Source organism: Populus trichocarpa, chromosome 6, assembly GCF_000002775.5.
Source record: "Populus trichocarpa isolate Nisqually-1 chromosome 6, P.trichocarpa_v4.1, whole genome shotgun sequence".
Lineage (NCBI taxonomy): Eukaryota > Viridiplantae > Streptophyta > Magnoliopsida > Malpighiales > Salicaceae > Populus > Populus trichocarpa.
The window spans coordinates 12,048,909-12,063,770 of NC_037290.2; the positions used below are offsets into that span (position 1 = coordinate 12,048,909).

General features: G+C 34.5%; 1 protein-coding gene across 4 annotated transcripts; it reads left to right on the forward strand.

Annotated features, from left to right (window-relative positions):
• Positions 1-1,575: 1,575 nt before the first annotated feature.
• LOC18100349 (uncharacterized) lies at positions 1,576-11,675 on the forward strand. 4 transcript variants are annotated; one of them, XM_024603715.2, is made up of 19 exons: positions 1,580-1,880; positions 2,281-2,601; positions 2,873-3,061; positions 3,153-3,236; positions 4,438-4,497; positions 5,003-5,047; positions 5,311-5,510; positions 5,711-6,154; positions 6,356-6,482; positions 6,588-6,785; positions 6,895-6,984; positions 7,173-7,235; positions 8,330-8,404; positions 8,507-8,557; positions 8,878-8,955; positions 9,079-9,213; positions 9,942-10,049; positions 10,789-10,854; positions 11,091-11,675. In XM_024603715.2, exons 2-19 carry the CDS (start codon positions 2,299-2,301, stop codon positions 11,157-11,159), a joined length of 2,385 nt encoding a protein of 794 aa, XP_024459483.2. In that variant the 5' UTR covers positions 1,580-1,880; positions 2,281-2,298; the 3' UTR covers positions 11,160-11,675. The 4 variants fall into 4 exon arrangements, with proteins under 4 accessions (XP_024459485.2, XP_024459484.2, XP_024459483.2 ...); XM_006381575.3 differs by having other exon boundaries at positions 2,284-2,601; XM_024603716.2 differs by lacking the exon at positions 3,153-3,236 and having other exon boundaries at positions 1,579-1,880.
• The last annotated feature ends 3,187 nt before the right edge of the window (positions 11,676-14,862 follow it).

Below are 14,862 nucleotides of genomic sequence, written 5' to 3' on the forward strand. Positions count from 1 at the left end.
GGAGTATTTTTTAGGATAAATGTATTTTTTTTAAACTTCCTTATGCATTAATTAAATTATTTTGTTTCTAATGATTCTAATAAAAAAATTCACATTGATCTAGCAAATTTAAAATAAATTCTAATAAATATTAATCATAAATCCACATGACCACATAAGTACTGCAAAAGAGTGACTGTTTATAAGCGTATGCATGGATGCATATATTATACATCTACAACGTAAATTACTTGTTTTTTTTTAAAAAAAAATAAAGGGAATATCCTTTTCTCTCTTATTTTTATCATAATTGCATATTAAAAAAATAGAATTGGTTCGATAGCTATAACCATTGTAGAAAGTAACTTTATCTTTCGTAGATTTCATAATAAATGGCTTTTATGGTTTTTCAATAATAATAATAAAAAAGAAGCAAACCTTGTACTCAATACCGAATATATACATAGAAAAAATCATTTAATTATATTGATTGATTATGTTATGTGCAAGATTTTGATTCCTTTACCAATCCTTCATTAGGAAAGAATTTTGAAATATTTGTATAGATGATAAATGATAGGGGTGAGCAAAAAAACCAAAAAACTGATTAAACCGAGAAAATCAGAAAAAAAATAACCGAAAAAATTAAACAGTGAAAAAAAAACCGCTTGAAATTTTGAAAAACTGACCGGTTTGGTTTTGGTTTTATAAGTCTGAAACCGAAAAAACCGAACCGAACCCAAACTGAAAAAACCGAGCAAAACTAGAAAAAACCGAGCAAAACTAAAAAAACTGAGCCAAACCGGTTTGAACCGGTTTTTGTCCAAAAAACCGAACCGAACCCGGTCGGTTTGAACCGGTTTCTGATTTTTTTAAATTTCAATTTGGTTATTTTTTTTTATAAAAACTAAATTGAACCAAACCGAACTGAAAATGATTACCCCTAATAAATGGACTGGTTTTTATATTATTATCTTATTTAAATAAAGAAATTGATCAAAATTCGAGAGTAGATAAAAATAAAAAAATAGTGAAAATCAAAATACATTGGAGAAAAAAATTGTAAGCTACGAAACAACCATATTCGGAGGAGGAAACCAACAAAAAAGAAAAAAGAAAAAAGAAAAAAACATAAAGCTCTTTGTTCTCATCAACAAGAGGCCAAGTGCCTACTGTGTACCTTACCCTACCTAAGTGTAAGCTATCAAGTTGCCGTTTCTATGATTATTTTATTCAACACTATTTTACAAAAGACTCCAAACGCGTTTTTAATATATTTTTAAATAAAAATTATTTTAAAAAATAATCCCAAACATTTTCTAAGGGTCCAAATGTGCGGGGTAATTATAATCCCGATTTTTATTTCAATTAATATATCGGACAGCATCATCTCTCGGTTTATATATTAATTGAAAAAGAAAAAAAAGAGAGGTGACTCTGTACGATACTCTGTCATTGGATGCTTATTTACCAAACAAACACGAACAATTTACTTAATATTATCTCTGATAAATAGCTTATTAATAAAATAATAATATGTTAATGATTGTATATCTAAATAATAGGAGTAGAGAAAAAAAAAAAAAAAAACAGTAGAAGCTGACCACCGTTGCTTTTGTTTGGAAATTATGATATCGACGCACACGAGGAAAAGAAGAGAGGAAAAGGGCTTCTTGTTTCTTCCATTTTAATTTCCTTCTTCCTCTACCAACAAATTGAAATCAAATATCCCTTTCATTAATTATCGATTAATCAAACTTAGCCTGCTATAGCCGCCTGAAGTTCTTCTATTCATCTCTTAATTTAATAAAGGAAATAGAAAAAAAAACCCAACTTTGTTTCTTGTAGCCGCCTGAAGTTGTCTCTCTGTTTATTTCTTCCCATCTCTTAATTTAATAAAGGTAAATATGAGTTTTGATTTTGTTTTGTTTAATTTCTATGCTATTATTATTGAACGATTTTCTCTGTTCGATGATGATTTTGGGTGTTTGTTTCTTTGTAGACTCGGTGATGAGCATCTATGATTATTTGTTTGTTATATGCTTCAATTGATCAACTTTTTTTTTTTACGGTAGCAAAACAAATTCTTTTTTTTTTTCTTTCTGTTTGATTTCAACAGCTTTCTGTGACTGACAAAAAGTCTGGTATTCAGTTTCTATGCTGATTAATCTGTAGTAGATATTGAGTAATCTTTAAAGTTTTTCAATCTTTATTTGTTAAAAAAGAAGTAGAATTTGTTTTGAGATTTCTGCTAATTTTTACTCTCTAAAAGCTTGATTGTTTTACTGTGCAATTTGGAAGTAGAGGGAATTTGAGAAGATGGCGAAGAATGAAGACACTGGCAGTCCTGGTTGGAGGACTTCATTGTTTTTGCAGACAACAGAAGATGTTGCGAAAGCTGTTGCAGACGCAGCCACCACTGTGCCATCGCCAAGGCCATCTGTGGTATTTTCATCCAAGGATGATCATGGTGATAGCCAATTCCAGAAGCTACAGCGCCATTTTAGCAGAATGCTAAAAGGGTTTTCTTCTCCTCCGCCAGAAGTGAAAAGTGGAACTTATAATCCAGAAGTTCTTACTAGCCAAAAACGTCAGTGGGCAAAATTTCAGTTACAGTACTTGGTATGCTATTTCGTTGAAGTGGATTATTTCATGTTTAAGCTATTTGCAATACTCGTCTAAATGTTTTTGTATATTTTTCATCTCATGGTGGCTTCTTTTTGTTATTTAGTACAACTGCAGCTTTTTTTAGATTGAGGTCTATACTTTAGTCAGTTGATGCTCCATCATCCTTGCGACATTTGTTTCTATTACGACTCTTGATGAATAGTTGAAGAAATTGGAATTTAAATTTGTAGCGGTTTCCTAACATCTTTTCTATTTAACTGTGCAGGACCATAGGCCTTTAAAGGCGCCATCGAGGCTTATAGAGAGCATGGTAGTTGTTGGACTTCACCCTAATTGTGATCTTCAAGCACTCCAGAGGCAATATGGTCCCAGAAAGTCCGAAGGTTCTGGGATATTGCAAGGTGCACTTGGTTGTCAAAATCAGTCACGTATAGAACCCATTCTTGAGCCCCAGGTGAGGATTTTTGTTTCAAACAGCGTGAAATTTTAAGTTTGGAAATTGCTTTTTAAGCATGGTCATGGTTTTTTGTTTTTTCTACTTCCAGGTTTTGTTTGTTTATCCTCCAGAAAAACAGCTGCCACTTAAATACAAAGATCTTGTATCATTTTGCTTCCCTGGAGGCCTGGAGGTTGTATATATGCTTGCCTAGTTTATTTCATGTCATTTTTAATAATTGATCAGTTCATATGTTCTGACTGTGAGAGTGCATATTCTAATTTGTTATGGACCTTTGCCTTTCTTGGATGTGGATATCTGATGGTCATATGAATAGTTTCAGCTTGCAGATTCATGAATTATCAGTCAGACATTTTCTTACTTGATAGCTTGAAGATTTAGTTCATGATGTCCATGGAAACTTGTGAATGTCAATCAATAAAGTCAAGGTCAACCCATGAACTATTTGACTGAAACGAGGTTTTGGGATTAGTCTTTGATGTATGTTCTAGGTTCCAATTGGCAGAACCTAATGCAGTCAGATCAAACTGTTCAACAGTTGTAGAGTAAACTTTTTGAGGAATTATTGAAGTTCATGGAGTTCTGTGCTCAATCAATGTTATAACAGCTCGAACCTTGATATCATTGTCTTGAATGGACATCTGACCTATTACATTTTGTTGTAAAAGGCTATATAAACAATTCTTTCCCATATCCTTTGATTCTTTTCTTGTTAGTTCTTATATAAATTGAAAGATTAAGATGAAAATGTAGAATGTGAAGTCGTCTGAGAGTTTGAATTCATGTATCTGGCAATTGGACTGTGCCAATTTCTATTTTGTCCCCTTGTGAAGTTTTTACATTTAACTTTGGATTTCTGTTTCTTCAATGCACGGCAAAGCAATACCTTGAGTTCAGGATGAAAAGAATTCTTATTGGGGAGTGTACAAGCATATGAAATTATAAGCTCCCAATATGTGGGAGGAGACCATGGCTTTGACCTTGCTCTTGTTGAAGGATGAGCCTAGCCCTCATAGTTATTTGCTTGTTTAAGAGAACCAAACCATAGTGAATGCATGTTTTCACTGGGCCACTGTTTATGGATGTGAACCTGGGTGATTCACTGTTATTCATACTAGGAAAAAAAAAACAACTAATATGACTTCAGTAATTGTTGAACGCCAATTCTGTTATTTCCAGGTTTAGTCTTAGCTGAGTTGAGTTTTGGAACTTGGTAATTCCTTTGAAAAACGTTATATCATGCATACATTTGTAGAGCCTTTGTTTGGGTGATTTTTCCTTGGTATTTTTGTTTCTCTTCCTTTTTGTACCCTTTAATCAACTCTATATGCCATTCAGTGGACATTTTCTAACTTTTTTAGGTGCAATTCTAGGTTCATGCAGTTGAGAGAACTCCTTCCATGAGCGAGTTGAATGAAATTCTTCTTGGGCAGGTACGGTACCTATGCAGCAATCATTTATCAGCTGATAATTTATAGCTTGTATGATTCCTTTAAAATTAAAATCTTCTTAACTGTTAAACCATTTTTAAGCTTTGATTTTTAACATATCTAGTCTTAATGGGTTTTGCCTGTGGATAAGTAGAAAGCAAATACTTTATTCTCCTGTTGGCATGCTTGAACGCTTTATTATTCTCAAATTGGTATTACTCATGCTAATTTCAATAACATCTAAGTACAGGCCTAGAATAATATTGTTCCATCATTAGAACCAGCTTGATAAAAAATAATAAACTATTGGAGGTTCTCTGGATCATGACAGCTAATCTTGTTGTTTGGTATTAGCCATCTTGAAGCCTCATTATTCAAAAAAACTTTCAAGCCTGTGTGTAACTTTAGATTATTTTTTCTGTTACAGAAGCATATGTTCCACACACTCTCTCTGTGACTTCAAACGCTTTATAGATGCATCTCAATTATTCTGGTGGTTATTTTGCAGGAGCACCTTAAACAAAGTGACCTGTCATTTGTATTTCGATTACAGGTAACCTTCAAAATATCATGCCACTTTTTTCTCTTCTTTGATATACTTATCCTTTGATTGAGATGATTTCCTATGTGAGATGTCCTGTGTGAATTTTAACACCATGATAGTCCATGCCCTGGAGGTAATTTTATGTTTTACATGGTCAACAACTTTCTATGCTTTCTGTTACCTCCAATCTTCTTCATCTTATTTAATTCTTTTGTTCTGGTGGTAATTGAAGTTTGATTTTTATCTTTGAACTTTTTATTTTTTCCCCCTAGGTTGCTGATGATTCAACATTGTATGGGTGTTGTGTGTTAGTTGAAGAAATTGTGCAAAAACCCTCTGGATTGCTTTCCATGGTTTCAGATAAACAGTCTTCCCGCTCATCTTTGAGCCGTTACATGCTCACCACGTACAGATGTTACTGCATTCTCTCAAGGCTTCCATTTTTTGAATTACATTTTGGTTTATTGAGCAGGTGGGTTTACAGTTATATATGATTAATATAATCCTGTTACCTGGTTATCAATGTATAGTTAATTAAGTGAGAGATTATAGTGTTTAGCAAAGGCAGGCCATTAGAATGCATATTTTGGCAGTTGTTCTACAAATGTAAGACATCAAACTTGATTAACTTCTGATAATGCACAAATCTCATTTTTCATCACTGTTTTGTAGCATCTTCACAGAAGAAAGGTTGGAGCGATTAACAAAAAATATAGGCTTTTTAGACTTGGAAGAAGATTTAGGTGACAATTTAGATGGTGTATCAACGAATTATAGAGCTGCAGAGGACATACCAGATGGAACGACAGAAATATCCCAATCCAGCTTAAGGGATTCTACACCTGGAGGTTTTGATGATGAAAAGAGTAACGTGGAGCCTCAAATTCTTGAGGAGCATATTCATTCTTTGAAGAAAGGTGTCAATGATGATGCTGTTCCTATTTATTCTGAAAACGAGATGGTTTCAGCCAAAGGTGAACCTGGTAGAGTAAACTTAGAAGATTGTGATGTTGATGATTCTCCATCGAACAAGCAAGCACAAGAAAGACGATTACCAAATGCTATTCGGCCACTCCTCCGCCATTGTCAGTATGAAAGCTCTGAATCTTCCTCCAGGTACATATATCATGGTGTTCTTTGGTGTCTTCAATAAATAATTCTCTTAGCTACATGTCATGAGTTTATTCATTTGCATAATATGATCCATGCTTCATCAAATTAGGTTTTATACTTGCTCAGCATTTATATACGTATCTATCATTGTATGGGTGAAGATGACATTATTACCAAATCAGTAAAAAATGTTTTTTTATGCAGCTTCCAGGGTTCTCCCAGTGAGGATAGAAACTTTAGGAGTGATGTTGATGATATGGAGACCGAAGAGGCATCTTTTTCTGGGCAAGAAGATTCCAGTGATCACATTGATATTCTGGAATGGGCTAAGGTCCGCATCTGTTTTGTATTAGATGTAGCTTTGTACATGTTTTAAGTTCAATATACTGGTGTACTGACAACTACTGAAAGATGTCAAGTGTCCTCTATTTTGCAGGCAAACAATCATGGATCATTGCAGTTACTGTGTGAATATTACCGGCTGCATTGCCCTGCTAGGGGTTCCACTCTTAGATTTCAGCCTTTGGAGCATCTTCATCCCTTAGAATATCGTAGACCTGATGAAGCTGTTTTACATGTTAATGGCTCAACTATTGATTTGAGATCATGCATCACAAGTCTGGAGTTTGCAGAGGTAGATACAGTGATAGAATGATGGCTTTGTAGGATGACTTTCCTAACTTAAATTATCAGCTGTACTTATTTTTAGGCTAGTTCATGTTATTGCTGTTTGTCTAAATCAGGCACGCAGTGCACTCTCTGCAGAGGAAGAAGCCACTGCATTATCAACTTGGGCCATTTCATGCATATGCGGATCCTTGCGACTTGAGCATGTATGCCTTTTCTGGAGTTTTGGAATTGTTATATCTTATAACTGTTCTCTTTTAGGTTGCCTATTGGCTTGGCTAGTTTAACATTGATTATGTTGTTATGTAGTGATTAGAATGTATATAGTTATTGTATTACCGTCTTAGATATCTATATAAAACCAAAATATGAGTTCTAATCTCCATGCACGCAGATCTTGACAATGTTTGCGGGAGCCCTGCTAGAGAAGCAGATTGTGGTTGTGTGTTCTAATTTGGTATGTATGTACCCTTCATGTCAGGTTGACAATCTTTTGCAATCTTGTTGGATTTTCATTTTCCTTCTTAAGGTTGAGGTGTGTATTTTTTTTTTAACTGATCTGGCACCAGCTTGAAGAGCTTGGCTCTGTTTACTTGCTAGCTGCGCTCCCTGGAGCAAATAGTGCCTAGAACTACTCTCATCTGTATTGGATTCTGGGTTTTTCATAGTTAAATGCCTAAGCATGGAAAATTATTGGATGCTGAAGAACAGCTTAGCTGAATCTGAAAGCTCCTCATTTGTTGCACAAATGTTCAAGTTAGGTTCCTTCCATATCCTTCAGACAATGAACTGATTAGTTTCTTAAGCAATTAAACTTTTGTGGATGGTATAGTACTGATGTAGGACAAGGGTAGAAGTTGAAGGAGAAGGTCAGCTAACGATAAAATACTTAGAAGAAAACTAAGGTCTGAACACAGGCTGAGGACTAGCCTGGTCAGATGCATGGATGAGTTACCGATGGTCTTGATTTGCCATAGTCTGTTAGGCAACCCTTGATTCCACAACATATTTCTGGAATCCTCAAGGTAGTGTTTGGTTACTGTATCGAGGCAGAAGAGACGGAGATAGTGGAGACAGGTGACCTGTCCCCCTGTCTTCCCTTTGAAAGGACAGAAATTCACTCCAAAACTGTCTTAGATACATATATATTTTATGTCTTTTCTTTATCCTTCCAACCAAACATGTTTGTGTCCCTTCTATCTTATGACACTAATCAAAAGCAACCCAAGAAACTAGTTCTTGAATCCACAAAAATTAAGAAACAAGAGTCCCACCTCTGAAAGTGAAAATAAAATTCTCCTTAATGCAATGTATACCTATGCTTTCCCAACTAAAATAGGAAATAAAATCCTACCAACATAAAAGTTCTAATAATAATAATAATAATAATAATAATAAAATCTAATATTACAAATATCATAACTAGAAAACTTCCTAAATAATTATAAATACAGAATCCATGAAATTATAAAGAACTTGAAATAATTCCTCTTCTTATATGCCATCAAATACATTTTGAGTTGTATTGATGTCAAATACTTTGTTACACAGGGAATCTTGTCTGCTTCAGTTTTGTCAATTGTCCCTCTCATTCGTCCCTATCGGTGGCAAAGCTTGTTAATGCCAGTAAGATTTCCTGTTGTCTTGTCTGTGTCTGTTTTATTGAGGAGATAATATTTGTCTTATTAACTGTATCTTGGATTAGTAATTATCTGCTCAAATTTTCAGATTTTACCAGATGACATGCTGGAGTTTTTGGATGCTCCTGTTCCATACATTGTGAGTATACAGATTCCAGCCACATTATCCTCAAGTGCTAGATTTCTATTTCCTTGGAATGAACTGCCTGTGTTATGTGGATTCTGCATTTCTTATGTGCGTACTTGTGTTGTCCCAGTGTCTCATTCAAGCGAACAGCTTAAAATCAAATAATTTGATCAAATTCTTGTGGTTACAAATTCTGTATACTCTTGATTATTTATGTATAATGTCATATCAGATAATTGAATTTGATATAATCTCACTTTTATGATCTTACTTTTCTTTCTAATATTGGTACTGACTTGTTAGGTTTGGCCACTTCACATTAACACTTGTAGGTTGGTGTTAAGAACAAAACCAGTGAAGTACAATCAAAATTAAGCAACGTCATTTTGGTTGATGCTAACAAGAACCAGGTTCGCTATTCATTTTCAGCCATTTGAATTGTTTTAATTCTGGGAACTGATAATTTTATGCCCCAAATAGTTTACAAGCTGAGACAAATGATCCAGTATATTTCCTATTGCTTGATGTAATAGGTGAAGTCACCAGCGATACCACAACTGCCAAAACACAGGGAGCTGTTATCATCCCTAAGTCCTTATCATTCTAAGCTTGTTGGAGAAAGCTATTTGGCCAGAAAGAGGCCAGTGTATGAGTGTACAGATGTGCAGGTGTGCTTCTCCTTGACCATCACCTTTCCCCATGACCTTAAAATGGAAGCGCTACTAGTTTGTTTTTTCTTTGATCAAAAGAATTTGCTGGAGACAAGTAAAACTATAGTTGCATATATTGCTTGTCATTGTATTTGAAATCTTGACAAAGAGTCTTATAGCATAGTGAGATCGCATATAGCCATCACATGAATTTTTTATTTTCCTTTGCAAAGATGATGACTATGGCTCTATAGAGCTTTGCCATCACCAGTTAATTTTCTGATCATATTAGTGAAACTTAATTGTTGAGATTGCATTTGGTGGTGAATGTGGCAGCACTGATTGTGATAATTAAAAAAAAAACTCTGATGGATGACTGTCTTTAGAGATTTCATCGTGTCCCTGCACAAAATGAAGTCCCTGTACTAAGAGGCAGGCCAGTAGTCTTTGTGATATATATTATACAAGATTTTCACCAGCATTTCATTGACCTCCATACCCTATGCTAACTGATTTTTCTGATCACAAAGAATAAATTCAACCATTTGGTGTGTGGATCAGATATTTTACTGCCTTTCTCCATTCTAATCTTGACAAAGATGGTGTATTTGAAAGGATTAATTAATAAACTCTGATATTCCTGGATCATCACTTGTTTGAAAGATTTCTTGCCTCATTATAGAAGTTGGGGAAATGTCATGAAACTCATTTTGCTAATTTTGTTTGTGTATTTCTATTTTCTACAGGTTGAGGCTGCCAAGGGTTTTCTAGGGGTTTTAAGATCTTACTTGGATTCGCTTTGCTCTAACCTGCGTTCTCATACAATAACAAATGTACAATCCAATAATGACAAGGTTTGTGTTTGTTTACTGTTATGACTATTGCTATTTTGTGACTGCACATTTTGGTTGTTTGATGCCAAACATTTAGGGTTCTGTCCTCTTGCATGGTAAAACCTAGTATTCAGAAGAAAATGCTTTAACTTGGTGATTTTGAAATAAAAATGAGATAACTCTAAAAGTCAGATGAAAAGGATGGTTTGACAAATTTCTCTGCTTGAGCCTTGATGTCTGGGTAAATGGTTTGCAATAAAAGATTAACCTCATCAGATATAATATAAATTGTGCAAAAGTGGATGAACAGATAGATGTATATTTTTGAGAGTGCCAAATTGTACTGGTTTAATTTTATTTAAAGCTTAGCAAAATATGGAAATAAATCGTATGACCTAGATTTAACTGAACCTGAATGTTTATATAGATCCACTAACCTGTTTAAGGGCCCATAGAAAGAATATCATCTGAAGATTCTATCATCCTGCAGGAAGAGTGCTGAAGTAACCTTAAATTTTTATTCTTCTTTTCTCCCTTGAATGGATTGTAGGACGTATTGCTTTGCATGATAGTTTAAATGTCATATTATTGGTGTCTTGGGCTCTCAAGTGCAAGTATGAACTCACACTGCTCTAAGTAAAAATGTTTAGGTTGACTCTGTTCAGGTCACCTTGTTTTGATAGGACTTGCTTATGTTGCCTTTTGATACGACCTTCGGCTACTTCTAATGCTGTAAGCTTGTCCTTCATTCCAAATATAGGTATCATTGCTCTTAAAGGAGAGTTTCATAGATTCGTTCCTTAGTCGTGATCGACCATTTATGAAGGTTTGTTTCTTGAACATCAATTTTTTTTTTGTGGGATATTGGGTTTGGGTGCCAAGAGATATAATACTTTCATTGTCATGCTTGATGGTTTTTCTGGAAATTAAATTTGCCACCGGGGCTAATTTTTCGTAAGTTATGAGTGTCAGACTTGTATTTTGCTGTCAATTGGGTAAAACTGTAAGGATAGAAGAGGTGCCATACTGATGTTTCTTTTTCCCCCCCATTGTGTCAAGCAGCTTTTCGTGGATACACAGCTCTTCTCTGTACATACAGATCTTGTTCTTTCGTTTTTCCAGAAGGAATAGTTCTGTTATGCGAAGGTTGATTTGTAACTATATTAATCTATTATAAGTTGAACGCAAGCTCAGGATATTTATGATGCTTGACTAATGCTCAACTGATAATAGTCCCAATACACCGAGAAGACTAGAATGCCCAGAGGTTTTAACACCTGGGCAAAGGGGGCTGGAAGCTAGCCCGCCCATGGACAGACTACAGGGGTTATGGTAATAGGAAAAATTTAGTGTACAATATACAATATAATGGTATTTATTATTGTACAAATTTTCTTGATGTGAGAAGTGGAATCTCCTTCTCTTTTTATCCTTAGGGTGTGTTTGTCAGGAGAGATTGGGGGAAGGAGGGGCGAGGGGAAAGAGATTGGATGTTCACTTCTGCAAGAAGGATGGAGAGCTAAGGAAGGATCCTTTCTCATTTGTAATCTTATAATCCTCCTGGTTTGGGCGGTTTGACTGTCTTTCTTCTGCGCTCTTGTGATTTTCAATGCTTTTAATTTGAATGGATAATTCTCGTCTTTTCTCTTTCTTGATAGCTAAACAAAAAACAATTAGTTTACTGTTTACAATAACTCCTTCACCTTCTCTTCATTCTTCCATTTTACCATCCACCCTCCTAATCTAGATCATAGTTTTTAAACCCGATCCGGTGGTTGACTCGGTATAATGATTGGGTCACGGGTCAGATGGATTAATCCGGGTCAACCAAAAAAAAAATTCATATTATATTTATCATATTATATTCACTTAATTAACAATAAAACAAGCATATAGTTTAGTTAAAATATTGGTTAGCAACGACCGTTAAGAAATGCTAACATCGCAAGATTACAAAGCAATGTCTTTTACTCAGTGTGCAAGAGATGCATATTATAATTGTCCTTAAGTAATCCTTTACTATGCAAAACACCAACATCTTCTCTCATGCTTATACCAAGGTCTCTGTTTTTTTTTTTCCATCCCATACTCTCCCCATTAATTACTCCTACTATTAACCTTAATTTTTATTTTTTTTATTGCTGCTAATCTTAATCATCGTAATTCTTTTTTCTTTCTATCCATCCACCCATCCATCTACCACTCTTTGCCTGCCTTTCTAATCTGTGTTATACGTAGTTGATGATGCATTTTTCCTTGTCAATTAGGCATTTACAATCACATCTGTTTTATTACTTGGTTTTCATTAATTAAACCTACTTGGATCTAATCATCTACTGATTATAATTATAGATGATTAGATTCTCTCAATCTGTTGTTAACATGAACAAGGTAAGAAATAAAGCCCAGATTCAAGCAAAACACAGGCAAGGAACAGAAAAGGATTGACATATAAACTGGGCAGAAACAAGGTAAGGAACAAAAATCTATCTTGCATAAATGAAAAGCCAGTGAATTAAACAACTTATCTTGCATCCATGAAGAGAAATGAAACTAGTGAAGAACATAAATCTAAGAGAGAAGAAAACCGAAGCGAAACAAAAAACTATCTTATATCAAACCAGTGTTTTCATAAACAAAAAACTAAAAAGAAACAAGTAACAACAACTTCATCTGACATTGATTTGCAGATCTTAACTGAAGAGAGCCAAATCAAGAAAAGAACATAAACACCTTGCAAAAACAAATTTAGAGTTTGCTGAGGGCCTCTTCTTGTTATTCCAACCAAAAGAGAGACGGGGACTCACCTAGTATGGCTTGCATGTAGCTTAAATTCCTCTGCAACTGATATGGCTATGAACTTTGAAGATGGAGATTAGGTTTTCTAATTCTGTGAATTGTGATTCTGTGTCTTCATGTTGCAATGCAAACGGTTTGGTTAATTGATAGTAAAAAGCTAAAGCTAAAAATTATGTCATTTTACTTATATATATATAAAACAGCCGGGTTTACCCGGGTGGACCGGGTCCCGGGTCGATCGGGTTTCACCGGGCCAACTCCCAAGCGGGTTTTTACCTCCACCCGGACCGGTCCCAGGCCCGGGTCAGCCGGGTCGACCCGCCGGGCCGGTCCGAGTTTTAAAACTGTGATCTAGATAGTTTTAGGGTTGATTTGTTAATGCCGCCAACTGCGTACACTTTTAGAGGGTGTTAGACATGACTTTTGTTTCTTTTTTTTTTATATAAGTATTTTTGGTTTGAATAAATATTAAGTTGATACTATTTTAGTTGTTTTTTATGGTTTTAATGTGTTAATATAAAAAGAAAAATGAAATTTTTTTACTTTAATATATATTTTTTTAAAAAATTATTTCAAAAATCATTTTGAATAATAATTCCAAACACTCTTTAGTGTTTGTACTTGTACTCCATATAGATGATGTGATACTGCAAGGATTATGTGAACCAGTCCACTTTGGCAGCTGTGGCTAATTATGGAGTCAAAATTTTGAATTTTAGGTTAACTGTATCGTGATTAAGTGTGCTTGTTTTGCCTTCATAATACTCCACGAAAATAAATCTAACTTGATATTACCCGTTTGAGTGCCAACTGATTTGCAAGAATTAAATGACAACCTTGTGACTATAGGACGGCTTGACTTGGGGGGTTGCCGGGGGACTTGACTGTTTTGGGTGTGTTTGGAATTATGGTAATAGTGATGATTTAAAGTATATTTTGTTTAAAAATAAATTAAAATAATTTTTTTTTATTTTTTAAAAATTATTTTTGACATTAGCATATCAAAACGATCCGAAAACTTTTTTTTTTTCATTTTAAGCAAAAAAAATTCAAAATCTAAGGGAACGCGATTTGCACTGCGTTTCCAAACACACGTTGTAAATGAGGTTTGTAATCTAGATGAGACAATATATAATTAAAAAATATTGAAAATTTTCTTCCATGAGAGGATAAATGTCTTTGGGCATTGTTAGGAGAACATGACATGTTAGAACTGCATTGAAAAATGGTGTTATCACATTAAAGAGGTTTCACATTCATTCTTTGGAGAGTGTGGACATGTTTCTTTAGGGAGAACAAATACCTATCCCTTGGAGATTGTGAGGGTGTTGCTTTAAGAAGATAACATATCCATTCCTTGGAGATTGTTCGAGAGGCTTATAGGCATTACTAGGAGAATATGAAAACATAATTATTTTGAATAAGACATTCATAAATGAGAAATTTACATTTTTATTTACTATAATACAATCTTAAATGATCAGAATATCATACATGAGAGACATTATTTCCCTTCATATCTTATAGATGATAGGTGTTCGTCTTTACTACTCTTATGACTTTAAAATAACCATCTTATTTTGGAGCTAGCTTACCCCTACTTTCTCTGTTGCCTATAGCCTCTAATTTTTTAAGGACCAAATCTCCAATCTTGAATTTTCTATTCTTGACATTAGCATTATGCTACTGAGTAGTTCTATATTGATAGGCTTCATTTCTAATTGTTGTAGTTAGACGAGATTATTTTAAGAAATTTAGACTGGTTCTAAAGCCTTGTTCATTGCCTTTGATGTATAATAAACTACCATGTGACTTGAACATCAATCTCGGTTGGGATCATGGCTTTCGTCCCATAGGTGAGAAGAGATAGAGTTTCACCAGTAGATGTCTTCTGAGTTATTCTGTAACACTTTCATTCTTCTTTGGTTGAGACAATATGTTGGGAGATAAAAGATGAATTTTTATCTCCTCAAAGGCTTTCTGATAATCTAAAGTCCACTCAAAATTGGCTATGTTCCTTAGTCTTGAAGAATTA